Raw genomic sequence first — 16,180 nt, 5'->3', positions numbered from 1 at the left:
AGCTGCCCCTCCCTTTATCATTTTGTATATAAATACAATAGTATTAAATATAATAAATAGTAATAAATATAATAGTAAATAAATAGTAATAAATATAATAATATAAATAAATAGTAATAAATATAATAGTATTTCATTACATTCCATTATTTATTCATCTGTTCCCCAGTTGATGGACACCCCCTTACTTTACAGTTCTTTGCTACTAGGATAGAGCCATTATATGTATTTTTTGTACTAATGAATACTTTTTCTCTTGTTTTGAGGTCTAGTAGTGATATCACTGTTTCAAAGGACATACACAATTTAATGGTTTTTTAAGCATTGTTTCAAATTTTTTCCAGGAAGGCCAGATCAATTTACAGAAATCTAGGTTGTGTCAGTGAGGCACTAGCATTAACAGGGGCCAAGAAAGACTTCTTTCAGAAGATGGGATTTTAGCTGAGACTTGCAAGAAGCAAAAAGGCAGAGGTGAAGAGGGAGGAGCATTCCAGATAAGGAGGAATGGAATGGAAATGGCTGGGTGGTGGAAATGGAGTGTCTTAAGTGAAGAACCACACAGAGGATATATCGGATTTAAAATCTGTCAATGGGACATTCAGTTTAGATATGCATTGATGTTTGGAAGTACATGACTAGAGGTTAGAAGAAAATATAGAGCTTGTTATGTAGAAGATGGCAGCATGGAATCCCTGCAAAATACAGAGTCAGCCTCACACAGAATTCCAGGCCGCCCCCCCCCCAGAACGTTGGGTGAGGGAACAGTTGAGAAGGGTTTGGACAGTTGCTTCTGGGGCAGATCACACTGCTTACTGCTCCTGACTTGGAGGTTCACCTGAGTGGCCATTGTGGCTTTTACTCAAGAGTTAGCCTGCTTAGGAGGATTAGTCCTTACCAACATCAATACAACAAATATTTAGAGACATAGAGATTGGAAATATTCACTATTAACAAGAAAGCCAGTTTGGCCAAGTGCTCCGTCACCCCCTCCTGTGGGGGAGGGGCAGCTTCAACCTGACTGATCAGGGTTACCTTTTCTTTATCCAAAACCTAATTACCCCCTCTAGCTTTTCCCTTTCCTTCTTAATATAAGCTTTACCTTCAATATCTGTGCCTGGGAATTATTTGGGGATACTCACTGTTCATAGTTATCCCCTAGTTTGAATCCTCTCAGCTACCAGTTTTAAGAAGATCAGATCCATCTAAGTCCTTCAATATTTAGATAACTAGCTTCTACTTATTCCTCTATCAGACCTGTGAGGAATATAAGTTAAAGAAAAGGGGAACATTATTAAAGTTCAGCCTCAACAGACCTTGCTAGAAGTACTTCAGATTGTCTCCATTTTCCAACTGAAACCCAACTGCTTGGGGGTTGGGGTTTAAGAGCCAGGAGTGTCTAACCCCCTCCTTTCTCACTGAAGCCTGTCAGTCAGTGTCTGTGAAAAGAAGTGACTTGAAGGTTACTGGCCCTGGCATAATTATCTGCTTCTCCAAATTATCTGTTATTATCAACATAACAAGCTGGACAAATAGATCTGAGAATCATTGGCATAGAAATGATAATTTTATCTATAAGAACTGATGAAATCACCAAGAGAAACTGTATAGAGAGAAAAGGGAAGAGAGCCCAGATCAGAGCCCTGATTTTCATGTACCTTCAATAGGCATGACCACAGCAAAGATGCAGCCCAGGAGGCTGAGAAGGAACATTCAGACCAGTAGAAATACCAGGAGAGGAAGTGTGTAAGCCTTACAGAAAAGAGAGTGATGGACAGTGGCTGCAAAGAGGTCAGGAAGAGTGAGGACTGAAAAAAAAGCTGATCTGACAAATAAGAAATCACTGGTAACTTTGGAGAGTGAAGTTTTAATTGAATAATGAGGCCAAGCTAGACTACAGAGAGTTAAGAGAATGGGAAGAAAGGAAGTAGAGGCACTATTTGCACAAAGCCTTCAATCACCGAAACAGAGGATTGATAATAGGATGATAGCTAGTGGGGATGAATGGATCACTTTTCATCGAATATTGGATTCTTACCCAAGTAGATGAGGACTTTGCTCTGTTGCTTTTGTATATTGCCTGCTAAACCTTATTTTATTTCTTAACTAATACCAAATTGTTTTGATTACTACTGATTTCTAGTATATAGTTTGAGATCTGGTAGCACCAGAATCCCTTCTTTCCTACTTTTTTCATTGTTCCTCTTGATTTTTTCTAGTTCTATAAAATAAATCTTTTATATTTTTATTCATGAGCCTCTAAATAAGTAAATTGATTTTGTTAGTATTGTCATTGATGTTATATCTGTTACCACTGTTCTTGTTGAGTCCTTTTCTTCATCTCAAGCCTTTTTGTACTTTCTTCCTCTCTGACTTCCTCCTTTAACTCTTGCTTTTCTCTGCTCCCTGTTCTTTCTCTTTTAAATTCTCATATCCTTACAAATTTGTCCTTACCTTTCCACTTCACTATTTGGCTTTCCCCATTCTAAAGCTTTCCAAATCACCTTCACAGTTTTCTTCAATTCAGTCCTTCCAAATCTGGAAGTTGAAAATTTCGTGAATCATAAATCAGTATGTCAGGAGGAGTTTGATTCATATTCCCATACCCCTCTGTATGTCTGATGTAGTCAGTTACCTCCTGACTTTGGCAGGGCTTTCTCTCCATCTTTACATTTTGAAATGTTGCTTCCTCATTAATAAAAACCATAGTGAGACTCAAGATAAAAATGTACAGGTTTGACAATTGTTGATTTTTTTTTGGTCACAGATCAGAAATGTACTGTGTTCTTTTTCATCAGTGACCACAGCTTGTAAGTTATTTCAAAAGATGTAAATTGTGCCTAAAATGCTATATCACTTGTTCCTTTAGGAAAGCCCAAATGGTGGAGAAAGATCTGTGTTTTACTTGCTGATGAAAATGTTTGTCACAAGTAAACACTCACAGCTCAAAGCATCAACAAAACTATTGATCATGAAGGTGCGTATTTCTCACTGTTGACTTGAAATATTTGTATATCATCACATTGGGTACTGAGTGTTAGAGCTCTTATACTTTTAAAGATAATTTGTTAAAATTAGGTTTTTCTGCTGCATGTCTCAGTTTTAGCTTAGAATCTCTTAGTGGGAATTGTTTAGTGCGATGATGGCAAACCTATGACATGCATGTCACATGTAGCCATTTTCGATGACATGGGGCTGCATGCAGAGGATGAAACAATTGCTGTAGTGTAGTGTAGACACTCTGTGCACTATAGATGACAATTCTACCTATATTAATTTACCTATTTTGGTTTATTAAATATAGTTACATATTACAATTATACATTTTTGTTATTTAAACTATAAATATTGTGAAATTATGTTTTTTTTTTTCTCGAAGTGACACACCACCCAGGTTATGCTTGGTTTTTTGGCGAATTTTGACACACCAAGCTCAAGAGGTTGCCCAGTCATGGTTTAGTGTTTCATAGGAACACTCTTCTATATTCTAGGAATCCCCAGGTCTTTGGTGAAGACAATAAATTAAAGTGCTTTCACCTTCTATAAAAGGCAACATGGAATTGGGGATAAAATTCCAGGCTTGAAGTCATGAAGATCTGAGTTCAAATTCTGCCTTTACTTTTACTAACTATGCAGCCCTGGACAAATAACTCCTTAGAACTTATCTACTAAGACATTGGTACATTGTGGGTTTTGTTGGTAGAGGAAATTTCAGAATTGGAACTTTCTTATGCTTACAAACTTATGTATCTTTCTCGTATGCCTTATGCCCTGTGACACTTTTTCCATAAATCATCACAATAATTGACATTTATGTAGAATTTTAAGCAAGGGTGTGCTGGAAATATTTAACAATCAGTTCTCTGAAAAAAATATTCATGACACATTTTTATGTTTAATCTCCATTACTGACATTTTTTCCATCATTTTAATGAAAAAAAAAATCTTTGACTTATTAGCATGAGTTAGTTATTCTAGTATAAAATCAACACTGTGGTGCTATGACTGGATGAGAATCAGTAGAGGGATAATCTTTGTGTAGTAAAATTTACAGTGTATTCCAGTGGAAGTGAAATATCAAAGAAATTTACTCTCATGAAGGAGATTTCTTTACCTGGATCCTTGGATTTTTAGTAAAGAATGTTAAGAGAAGCAGGCGGCTTTCTTTTTTCATTTTGGAGGGAGTTAAGAAGGAAGGAAGTCTTTAAAGACTAATCTTTAAAATAAGATAATTTTGGGTTAAAAAATTTCTCTGAATTCAAAAAATCTTGTTCTCAGACACTTAACAATTGTAATTGTAATAATAATGATCATGGCAGCTAGTGTTTATTTAGTGCTTTAAGATTTGCAAAGCACTTTACAAATATTATCTTCTTTGATCCTATCTGTACTGTGCTATTATTATCTCTGGATTTACAGATTAGGAAACTAAGGCAGATTAGTTAGGTTTACTTATGGTCATACAGTCAGAATCTTAAGGCCAGACTTAATTAAGGTCTTTCTAATTACAGGTCCAACACTATCCACTTGGTAATATTTTAGTTTGCTTATTTTGTGGAGGCATCATTAAGGTTAATTATATTTGAGATGTATTTATGTCTCACTAGAATTTAGTTTCTCTTTTTTCACTTGATGCTTTTTTTTCTGACAGATTTTGCGAGACACTGGAGTATTTGAGTACACATGGAAGGAGCTAGAGCTGTGGTTGGAGCAGTTGGATAACATAACAGAAGAGGGAAAAGAAGTAGTGATTCAATTTTTGGAAAGTGTAAGACCTTATTTCACATGCCTAAGTATAAAAGGAGTCTGATCAGATTTTCTGGGCTTTTTTTATTCTTTTGACAACTAGAACCTCAATTTTTTTTTTTAAAAGAAGCTTTTGAATTTTGGTTTAAATTTTTTATTTTCCATCCAAACAAAGATTTAGATTCTCTTCATCTTGATGCTACTTGAATCTTCTAACAGCATGAAGGCATTGTTAAAGCTTGCTGAAAATCCCCTAAAGGATTTGGCAGGATATCTTTAAAGATCAATGGCATAACAGATGGAAAACAGTGTTAGCTTGTCTTGGGCAGTGACTTCTAGGCATGTTCTGGTCATTCTCAAAACTATTCATTCAATGAGTTAATGATATCATAAATAGAATAGTACTTGGATGTTTCCATTGATGCTAAAGGAAAAACCAACAACAAAGGGGAAAAAAGTACAAATAAAATTGTTCTTATTGGTAGAAAGATTGCATTTTTTAGGAATCAGTCCCTGTTTTTTCAAGCATTAACACTTTTTGTACTTGTCCATGTTGCCAGTGATAATGTTTTGTTTTGTTTTTTTCTTTGGTGTGAAGGTTTTGTTGCACTTGGTAACAAATCCCTATTCATACACAGACAAAGCAGCTGAGTTTGTTCAGGAAGCCAGTATGTTGCATGCCACTATGATGAAGCAAGAAGCCGATAATGTTAGCATCCCTGTATCCCACATTGATGGTATGTACTCACACTTTACTCTTGCCCTCTGGCTTTTGTTGTACCCAAGATTTTAAAGATAAAGTTACTGTAGGCTTTTTGTAGAGTGAGAAGAAAAATGTAATGATTTGTGACATTTTCATTAAAGGTAATTGTTAACTGTAGTAAACATGAAAAGTAGAAGAGCATAATAAAAGTATACATGATTTGTAATTTGGAGCCCTAGGTCTGAATTTCAGTTCATCCTCTTGAGCCTGTGGGATGTTAGACAAGCCACAGTAACCTCCCTGGATCCCAGTCTCTTCATCCCCAAAATTATGGGATTATAGTATTAGAGGATGGCTTTTAGCCATTAGCCTATGAACTTATTTCACACCTGCCAAAGCCATAACTTTTTCCAGTTATGGAGGCAGTCAGCATTAGGAGTTAAAGAAATGCTTTATTATTTTATTGTGAAATTTAATAACAAGTACAAGTGCTTTGTGTTATTTCCTAGAGATCAGCTTGGTCACCTTAATTTGTTAGAGATGACACAGTGATGAGAAGTAGGGAACACCTAGGAAGGAAATTCACTCCATCGGTGTAGGTTGGCAAGTTTTCTGGTGGTTGTCTAGGATGCTGATAAGTTAGTTAAGTTATAGTGTATCAGAAGCAGATTGCGAACTGAATTCTTTTTGTTCTTCAGGCCAACTCTAATCATTAGTCTTTCAGCAATGGTGAACCTTTTAGAGATCATGTGCCCAAACTGCACCTTCAAGCTGCCTGTGAGCCTCCTGTATTACCCCAGACAGCGGAGGGAGGAAGTGCTCACTAGTCAGAGGGGCGGGACATGTGAACATTGTTCTTGGGCATGGTAGAAAGGGGAAACAGAGCAGCCCCCTCCATGCTGCCAGGCACAGGTGCCACGTCTTTGCCAACACAGCTCTAGGTTGGTTTTTTTTCCCTTCACCTTAATTCACAGTTTAAAATTATTAAAAATTTTTGGATTTTTGGTTCTCAAGAGTCCCTTCCATGAATTTCAGGTTAGTAATAGCTTATATTGCCTATTCAACCACATATTATGCATTTTATCAGTCAATGTCTTTTTTTTAAATTTTTTTCAATTAACCAAAATCAGTTTTCTCTCACTTTCACCCTTTCCTTCACTCCCAACATTAGAAAGGAAAACAAGGCTTTTAAAAAAAAAAACAAAAAAACAAATCTGTTTAGTTAAGCAGAACAAATTTCTACATTGACCACATTCGGAAAATATGCCTATTCTATATTCTGAGTCCACTGCATCATAATTAGGCAGTGAGAACTATGTTTCATCACTGGTCCTATAGAATCATGGTTAGTCATTGTTTTGTTCAAAGTTATTGTGATTTTCTTTTTTTGTTTGTTTTCTTTTTTGGCAGAAGATCAGCAAGCGCAAGGCAATCAAGGTTAAATGACTTGTTCAGGATCACATAGCTAGGAAGTGTCTGAGGCCAGATTTAAATCCAGTTACTTCCCAACTCCACAGCTGGCACTCTCTCCACTATTCTACATAACTAGCTCCCTTCTCCCCCTCCTTTTTAAACCCTTTCCTTCTGCCTTAGTATCAATTCTAAGACAGAAGAGCAAGTTCTTAGGATTTTCAAAGTGTTAGATTGTTGTTACCATTATATAAACTATTCTGGTTCTGTTTAGTTCACTCTTCATTAATTCATATTGTACTTACCAGAATCTCCTGAAAAAGCCCCCTTGATCATTTCAAATGGTACAATATAGTTAGTAATCCGTTGTATCCATATGCCATAATGTGTTTGTCTATTTTCCAGTTTATGGACACTCCCTTAGTTTGTGGTTCTTTGCTATTAGGAAAAGAGCTACTATAAGTATTTTTGCATATATAGGTCGTTTTTTCTCTTGATTTGATCTCATTAGGAAATATAGGACTGGTAGTGTTATCATTGGGTCACAGGATATGCACAGTTTAAAATGAATATATTAAAACTGAAGCCGTCCAGCAGCTTCACGAAGATTCCTAGTGGGTTGGACACTCAGAAAGGGGAACCAAGGACTGTGTGAAAATGGGTTACGGGTTAAGGATTAATGGAAAGAGAATATAAGGCGAGAATAAAGACACGCAGACACAGAAAGTTTTTGCATAAGGTAGACAGACAGACAGCTAGTAAGCTCTGATGATCAAGAGCTTCATGGTTAGGAGCTCTGATGGTCAAGAGCTCTCTTGCCAACTGATGTCTTGTTACTTTTATTGGGGTTACATACAACAGTATGGGGGGAAGGGGAGAGGCTGGTGGCCTGATACATTAACATTATGAGGTAATCATCATAAAATGCAAACTGCCAAAATCTGAAACAATAGGTGGAGCTAAGATCAGGATCCAGGGTGGATAGGGCCTAAGGCATCTACTGATGTTTGATACCTATGTTAATTGATCATTGCAGGAAAAGTAAGGAGACTGAGATAACTGACTCTCTTCTGGGGTGTAGCCCTAGGGAAGGGCTAGGGATTTGGCAAGGTCAACATTCAATTTGACTCAGGATTGCAGAAATCAATCATTAGCAGTATAAGAGTTAAGTTTTTGAATACTTCTTAAAATAATATCACAATTAATGTATACCTGGATTGCTACAAAAACTATCCATAATCACATAAAAAAATGTTCTAAATCTCTCCTGGTTAGAGAAATGCAAATCAAAACAGTTCTTGAGGTGCCACCTTACACCTAGCAGAGTGGCCAATATGACACTAAAGGAAAATAATAAATGTTGGAGGGGATGTGGCAAAATTGGGACACTAATGCATTTCTATTGGAGTTCTGAATTGATCCAACCATTCTGGAAGGCAATTTGGAATTCTGCACAAAATTTTAAAAGAATACATGCTCCTTGATCCAACAATATTACTATTAGGTAATTCCAAAGAGATTAAAAAAAAATAGAAAAGTACTTGTTTGTACAAAAATATTTATAGCTGCGCTTTTTATGAGGGCAAAAAAATTGGAAAATGAGGGTGTGTCCCTCAATTGGGGAATGGCTGAACAAATTGTAGTATATGACGGAGATGAAATACTACTGTGCTATGAGGAATGATGAAATGATTGATTTCTATAAGAACTAGAAAGAACTACATGAACTGATGTGGAGTGAAATAAACAGAACCAGGAGAACATTGTACACAGTAACTGAAACATTGTTAGGATGGTCAAAGGTAATGGATTTTGCTACTAATAACAATGCAATGATCCAGGACAATTCTGAGGGACTTATGAGAAAGAATGCTATCCACATCAACAGAAAGAACTGTGGGAGTAGAAATCCAGAAGAAAATATGATTTATCACTTGTTTATATGGGCATATGATTTGGGGTTTTAGTTTTAATATATATGTTTACTTAAAATATAATATATTTTTACTTAAAAATAATAAATATATGTTTACTTTTAAAAAAGGATATATACAGTTTAATGACTTCTTGGACACAATTCCATAGTTCTTTCCAGAATGGCCAGTCAGCTCACTGCCTCACTATTAGTGCATTTAATGTGCCAATTTGCCCATAACTCTTCCAACATTTGTCATTTACCTTTTTTGTTATCTTCACCAATCTGATGGGTATGAGATAGAATGCTTTAAATGGGAAAAGGGTCTTGAGACCTTAAAATCAAAATTCTTATTTATAGTGGGTTAAGTATTATCTCAAGCTTCATCTTTCCTGATTAGTTGGTTTGCATCCTCTTTTTCATATTTCCTCATGAGCCATTTGAATTTCAGTCCTGCAGTTTTGTTTATTTGGATTTGATAATTTCTTGTTTCCATCTCTTATAGATATCCTGGATATGGTGGATGTTCTTATGGAGGACAGTGAAGGCTTAGATGAGGAAATTGGATTCTCATTAAGCGAAGATATGATCCTGCTGACATTCCCATTTAGTGCCATAGTCCCTGCTGCTCTGGACAGCAGGAACAAATTGCTCCTTGGGACTGGAAATGAGTCAGGTGCCTTTTTTATCTTCTGCATTTTAGCTGCCTAACAGTGGCTATGTCTTTGTAGGAAAATAGGTTGGTATGGTGGTCCATTGCACAGTGCATTTATTGCTAAGAACAATTCAGTTCTGGAAATAGTTACTGGAAGCCTGAGGCAGCAAGAATTTTGAATCTGTTTAGCTGACATTCCCTATAGTTTATAAATTTCTACAGAGACAAGATTCAGGTACATGTGCAAGATGAATACATGTAAAATTTGCTTCACTTCATGTGCCCATAGGTCTTAATTTCTTTTCCCTAAGTAACTGAGGTCTGTTAATATGAATATTTAAAGGTAATGGTTTAGTTAAAGAATCAGTGATCGTTAGAAGCCCAAATATATTCTACCCAGAATAAGTCATCCTTTTTAAAATTAAGTTATATTAGGCTGATTGTATGTTGGGGAAGCCATAAGTAATAAAGAATAATAATGATAATAGCCAGCATTTAAGGGGGAAAAATCTTTATGTTTGCAAATCATTGGATTTATGTTATCTCTTTTGAACCTCATAACAATCAGAAAGGTAGTTGCCATTATTACCTCATTTTACAGAGGGAGAAACTGAGGCTATATGAAGGGTTATATGACTTACTAGGGATATATAGCTAGTATAGGAGGTAAGATTCAAACTGATATCTTCCTGAATCCAACAGTCTAATTCTCTAGCTACATCTAGTGGAGAATTGATTTCAGCAAGTCTTTCATACTTAATGCTGGCTTAATAATAGGTAATATGAACAAGCATAGTGTGCCACATAACTACATTTTAATTTTGTTGTACATGCCATGAAGTTAATTGAAGTGTAGATGTATGTAAGAGAGATTGAATTGATTTAGTCACAGGTTCTGTTGGGTAAATATCCTAAATATATAATTGCATTTGTAGGAGAAAGTGTGGTGGCCTATCTGATAGCAGTTCTGACAGACCTCCTACATACACAGAGAGATCCTTTGGCTCTTTGTCTGATGCTTCAGTCTTATGACAATTTACAACTTTCAAATACATCTTTGTGTGCTCGGCTTTACCAATTCAACAAATACTACAGCCTTTGGATTCCTGAGCAAGCCAGGGAAACTTTGGTGAGACTTACCTCCAATTATTTTATTCTTTAAATTTTCCAAAAAGAAAATGTGCTTAGTAGTGAAATGTATGTTCTATCCTAAAATGTATGTAGATACTTGACTATTATATACCACTTGATAGGGAACCAAACAGTATGTCCATTTTGCTGACAATGAAAACATGGCACAGAAAACACCAAAGATGTGATAAAATGAAATTCACTTATTGCTCCCTAATAATAATAGCCACTTTATCACCACTGCAGCTTAGAACAGAAGTTCTTAAACTGGGATCCATTGACTTTGGGAGTGAATTTAGATGAGGGATCTTTGTTTTGGCTAAACTCTTAACTGAAATTTATTTGACATTTCCTTCAGTAATTTAAAAGCATTCTGAAAAGGAATCCATAAGTTTCCCCAGAATACCAGAGTAATCCATGACATAAAAAAGGTTAAGAACCCCTTATTTTGAAGGATTGGTTTAAAATAAAAAGGTATATATTTGAATTAAACTTCTTAAAGGAGACTAATACATTATTGGATTTATCTGAGTTTAATAGTTCAACACAACTGCTGAATCTTGCTAAAATTAAGAAACTAAAAAGAAAAGAAAGAATTGATTCTCCAGTTCAGGATTAATTTCTCCTTGTAACATGGTCTTCCTGAATACTTCCCTACTTTTTTTTTTTAATGCATTTTAATGCATTTTTATTTTATTTGTACATCGTTATTATATTATGCTTTTAGAGCATTGACAGAAGTCCCTTTGTATATTCATTATGGTTAAACTTCTCAGTATAAACAAACAGCTTTGTAAATTACAGATATCATACATTCTTGTGGGCGTTCTAAAATTACTTCTGCCAGGTTTCCATTAAGTTTATATTCTCTCTTTTTATGAAAGTCAGGAAGTCACATCTACAGTACAGAATAATGTTGTGGAAAGCCTGGTGAGGTGAAAATGGAAAATTATGAATTACATTGGAAAGAATAAGTTGGTTTAGATTTAACAACTTTGGAATTCATTTTATTCCATTTTTCTCTTTTATTAAGCATATTAAAGTTAAAGATTGCTGATTTCTTTTATACGGATATTAATATGTGTATATTTCCGGTGGAATTGCTTATCAGCCGCTTGAGTAGGAGGGAGAGAACATGAATCATGTAACCATGGAAAAATATTTTTAAGAATATATATATTTTAGATAACTCCCCTCCCCCCCAATAAAATAAAGGGATATTAGTTGGAAATCTGTTGCCACTATTCCTAATTATAGCATTTTAACTGTTCCAGGTACAATGTATATTCTCTGAAGTGTATAACATCATGTTATCACATCAATTTTAGTTTATTCATTAGAGTAAAATACCTATAATTGTAGTCAATTGAAAACTTAATGTTTTAATCCATTATCACAATTGTATTATTAAAAGGAACTGGATATTCACATTGATCAGTTGAAAAGTTTGGGATTCCGTATCTCTGTTTCTCTTTTGATTTTTTTCTTTATGCTTTTGTTGTTTTCCCAAAGGAATTTCAAGCAACCAGTCCTACTGAGGCATCACTTGTGATTGGCTCTGCCTTTTCCACTTTGTTAACATGTACCTATGAAAGGGGGAGCACCTTCCTCTTAGAGAAAAACATTCAGGCGAAGCTGATAGAAAGAATTGCTCAACTCCCAATGCAGCAGATTCCGCTGTCTGTGAGACAAGTGATGCTATATCTTAGAACCACCGTGGAAAACTTTGCCAAGGTGAAGCTGCTTTTCTTTACATTCATTTTTTCCTCCAATATTATGGGGAATAAATGCCTCGGATAAACTACAATTATACTAATCTGTAGCCTTTGAAAAAAGTTTATTTTTCTGAGGACATGTTCAGATAGAATGAGTTGATTCATATAACCATAAGATTTTAGAGTCAGAATATAGTTTTAAGGATCATCTAGTCTAATTTCCTGATTTTACAAAGGGAACTTATATGCTGCTTATATGTGAACATATTTCTACCACCTCCCTTGCCCCCAATAGCATGTAAACTTCTTGAGAAGAAGGATTCTCCTTTCTTTATTTGTAGCCCCAGTGCCTAGATCAGGCACATAGTAGTCCCTTAATAAACACTGATTGGTTGATTGAAGCTAGGTAGCCTCACTCCTAGACCAATGTTTTTCCACTATACCTCATGGCTCTTCCTACTTCGATAATATCAGTCAACAAACATTAAGTGGCTATTGTAAGCAGAACATTGTGCTAAATACTACTTAATAATAAGAGGCCCAAGCCAGATCCCTGAAAAAGGAGAATGGTGGCAATTGCCTCTCAGGGGTAGGCCTCACTTCCTTGACATTGACATTGCTAAGGGATTCCCCAGATGGAGGTGGCCCAAGTTCAGAAACTTTCAAATGCTTTTTCCAAGGCTTTATATGCTTGTGTTAAAACTGCCACAGTTCCAGTGCTAGTTAATTCCTGTGGTCCTAATTTATTAGCAAGTTAAGTATTTTTGTGCCGATTGCCTGTCATCTACTAGATGCTTGAAATTAGACTGAGGTCTTAAAGTTGGCATCTGGGAAGAACAAATTCAACTGGTAGCATTCTTTATCTTTTTCAGTAATTATCCCATGCCTAGAATGTCCTCCTTCACCTTCTTCATCTCTTGGCTTCCCAGGTTTCAAATTAAGATTCAGTTTATATTTAACATACTACAAGAGGTCTTTCTTAACCTTTCCTTTCACTCCCTAATTCCAGGTACCTTCCCTCTGAGATTACCTTCTACTTAAACGACATATATTTTCTGTGTATAATTTTTGTATCCCCAGGGCTTAGTACATAATTAGCATTTAATAGATGCTTGTTGAATGTCTGTTTCTCTCAGTGCCTTATAAGTTTTCCTGGCCTACTTTCAGATCCTTGATGGGCAACCTTTTGAACTTGGTATGTCAATATTCGCCAAAAAACCAAGCATAACTCGGGTGGTGTGTCAGAAAAAAAAATAATTTTGCAATATTTATAGTTTAAATAACAAAAATATATAATTGTAATAAACTGTATTTAATAAACCAAAATAGGTAAATATAACATAGGTAGAATTGCCATCTATAGTGCACAGAGCGCCTACACTACACTACAACAAATGTTTCATCCTCTGCATGCAACCCCATACTTCTCTATATGTGGCCGCATGTCATCGAAAATGGTTATGCGTGTCAGTGCTGACATGTGTGTCATAGGTTTGCCATCACTGTCCTTGAAGGATAAACAAAATTGAGCCTAGTTTCTCAGTCTAAGGAACCAAGACAGGTTCTTAAGTTAATGAGGGTCACTAGCAGAGACCAGTCTCTTGTCTTTCATTTGTCTTTTTTCTCCTGTTACTACCTTTGTGGTTAACATTAATTTTGTTTGGGTTTATAGCTTAGATCTGTTTTATTTTCCTTTTAAGCAAAGTAATTTTCTGTAGTTAACATGTTAAGAAGGGATTTTAGCCTCTCTTGCTTATCTTCCTCTTTCTAAAAAGCAATTACTTGTTTTATTCTGTAGTTTGGTAAAACTTCAGGTCCTGCACTGATTCAGCTCTTCATAAATTTGCTCAGTCACCTTTTGAGCCATTGTTATCAGTTGGACACATGTAACCAGCAGAAATGTGAAGCTGTTCAGGCTGAATCAGCTATCTTTTGGGATGAGGAATCCTTGGCCACACTGGAGTTAGCCAATGATAAGGTAGGTAATAATGCTCCTGAAATTATACCATACGAAAGCATTTTTCTCTGATGATAAGTGAAATTAGCACTAGGAAACGTTTTCCTTCTAATGGTAATAGCCTGAATTGAGGAAAGAGCATGTAGTTGGAAAAACTTTTGTATTATAAATATTTCAAGACTTGCTTCTCTGAGAAGACAAATAGAGCTATTCTTCCTTTTCTTATTCATGCAATTAGGGCTTTTAATTGGTCCTATACATACTCTGTCTTAAGACTTAAAGTTTAATAAGATTGTGAGGATCACTTAGTTGACATTCTGGAATTATGACAATAATGTTTGCTACCTAGATATGAGGTATAAAAAAATTCTAATTTGTAATCTCTTGTTTCTGATGAGAAAATTTTTTTGATATTAAGATTTCTCTCTTTCCTTGGAAATGAGGAAGGAAAGTTCCTTCTCTTTATGAGGCTCAGCATCATTCCCTTTGAAAGGAATAGCTTTTAGCAAGGCTGCTTAAAACAATGGCCTCACATTTTTATCTGTCTTAGTAATGTCTGCTAAGGCAGACTTGAGAATCATCAGCAAAGAGGTGAAAATTAAATTTATTGCAAGTGATGAGATCATCATGTATTAGAGAAGAAAAGAGAAAATGGCCCCAAAAAGAACCCTGTGGGAAACCTTAGAGAGTGTGATCTGGAGGAGTATCCAGTGAAGGACACTGAGGAAGAGTCATCAGATGGGTAGGAAGAACAAAGAAAAAGCCAGTTTTAGCCAGATTATAGACTTCCTAGAGGAATAGTCTAATGAAGCTGGAAAGGTAGACTGGGGCCAGGTTCAGGAAAGCTTTAAAAAGACAAACATGAGGCAGCTAGATAGCACAGTGGATACAGACCTGGAGTCAAGAGGACCTGGGTTCAAATATGACCTCAGACACTTTTCGCTGTGTGACCTTAGCAAGTCACTTAACTCCAATTGCCCAGGACTGCTCTTCTCCCTTAGAATCAGTGCTTGATATCAATTATAAGCCAGAAAAAAAAAAAAGAAAAGAAAAATGGAGGGAATGTGGGGTGGCCCAGTAGATGGAGAGATAGGCCTAGAGTTAGGAGGTTCAGATGTAGCCTTAGACATTTCCTAGCTGTATGACCCTGGGCAAGTTATTTAACTCCCACTGCCTAGCCCTTATCACTCTTCTGCCTTGAAACCAATACAAAGTATTGATTCTAAAACAGAAGATAAGGGTTAAAAAAAAGATAAGCGGAAAAATTGATATTTTATTTAACAGACAATAGGAATTTAGTGGAATTAACTGGAATTTATTGAATATGGGAATTACACTAGTCAATCTATGCTTAAAGAAAATAGTTCTAGCTGCTATAGGGAGGATAGATGAGAGTAGATTTGAAGCAGGGAGTCTAGTTAGGATTTTGGTGTAATAGTTAATAGTTAATCAAAAGGCATCAGGGGCTGAACTAAGGTGGTAACTGTGTAAACAGTAAGGGGTGAGGAGGAGAGAGATGTCAGAGATCTTGCAGACATACATAGGACACATTGCAGCTGATTAGGGTGAGCAATTGAGGATAATACAAACTTGGAAGACTGGGAGAACTGGCTATGCCAATAGACTGAAACAAGGAAGTATGGGGAAGGAGTGAGACTTTGGGGAAAAGAAAATGAATTTTGTTTTAGACATGTTATGAGGCTATGGACATCCAGTTTGAAATGTCCTAGTTAACTGGTATTTGCAGAATGGGAATTCAGGAACTACCTTCAGCTCATTAAGTGAGAACTTGAGAGAAGGGTTCCCTAGATAGCTTTGATTCTAGCCCATTATCAGTGATATTTAATATAGTCATTCTCCCAATCCAGTGTTCCTTTCCCTATCCTAGCTTTCCTTGATTTTATTTGTTCAAAAGCTTTTCAGTTTCTTATAATCAAGATTGACCATTTTA

The 16,180-nt window shown here is 35.8% G+C and overlaps 1 protein-coding gene across 1 annotated transcript in view; it reads left to right on the top strand.

The window, feature by feature from the left end:
• The window catches only part of URB1 (URB1 ribosome biogenesis homolog), a 109,373-nt gene that overhangs the window by 38,510 nt on the left and 54,683 nt on the right, over positions 1 to 16,180 (top strand). Inside the window, exons 16-22 of the mRNA XM_044670200.1 lie at positions 2,867 to 2,974; positions 4,649 to 4,765; positions 5,342 to 5,480; positions 9,277 to 9,447; positions 10,362 to 10,555; positions 12,070 to 12,291; positions 14,071 to 14,250. Coding sequence (XP_044526135.1) covers positions 2,867 to 2,974; positions 4,649 to 4,765; positions 5,342 to 5,480; positions 9,277 to 9,447; positions 10,362 to 10,555; positions 12,070 to 12,291; positions 14,071 to 14,250 — 1,131 coding nt within the window. The remainder of the gene's footprint in view (positions 1 to 2,866; positions 2,975 to 4,648; positions 4,766 to 5,341; positions 5,481 to 9,276; positions 9,448 to 10,361; positions 10,556 to 12,069; positions 12,292 to 14,070; positions 14,251 to 16,180) is intronic.

The sequence above is a fragment of the Gracilinanus agilis genome, chromosome 3, assembly GCF_016433145.1.
Source record: "Gracilinanus agilis isolate LMUSP501 chromosome 3, AgileGrace, whole genome shotgun sequence".
NCBI lineage: Eukaryota > Metazoa > Chordata > Mammalia > Didelphimorphia > Didelphidae > Gracilinanus > Gracilinanus agilis.
Note: the sequence above shows the minus strand (reverse complement) of the source record. Positions and strands in the feature narration are given on the sequence as shown.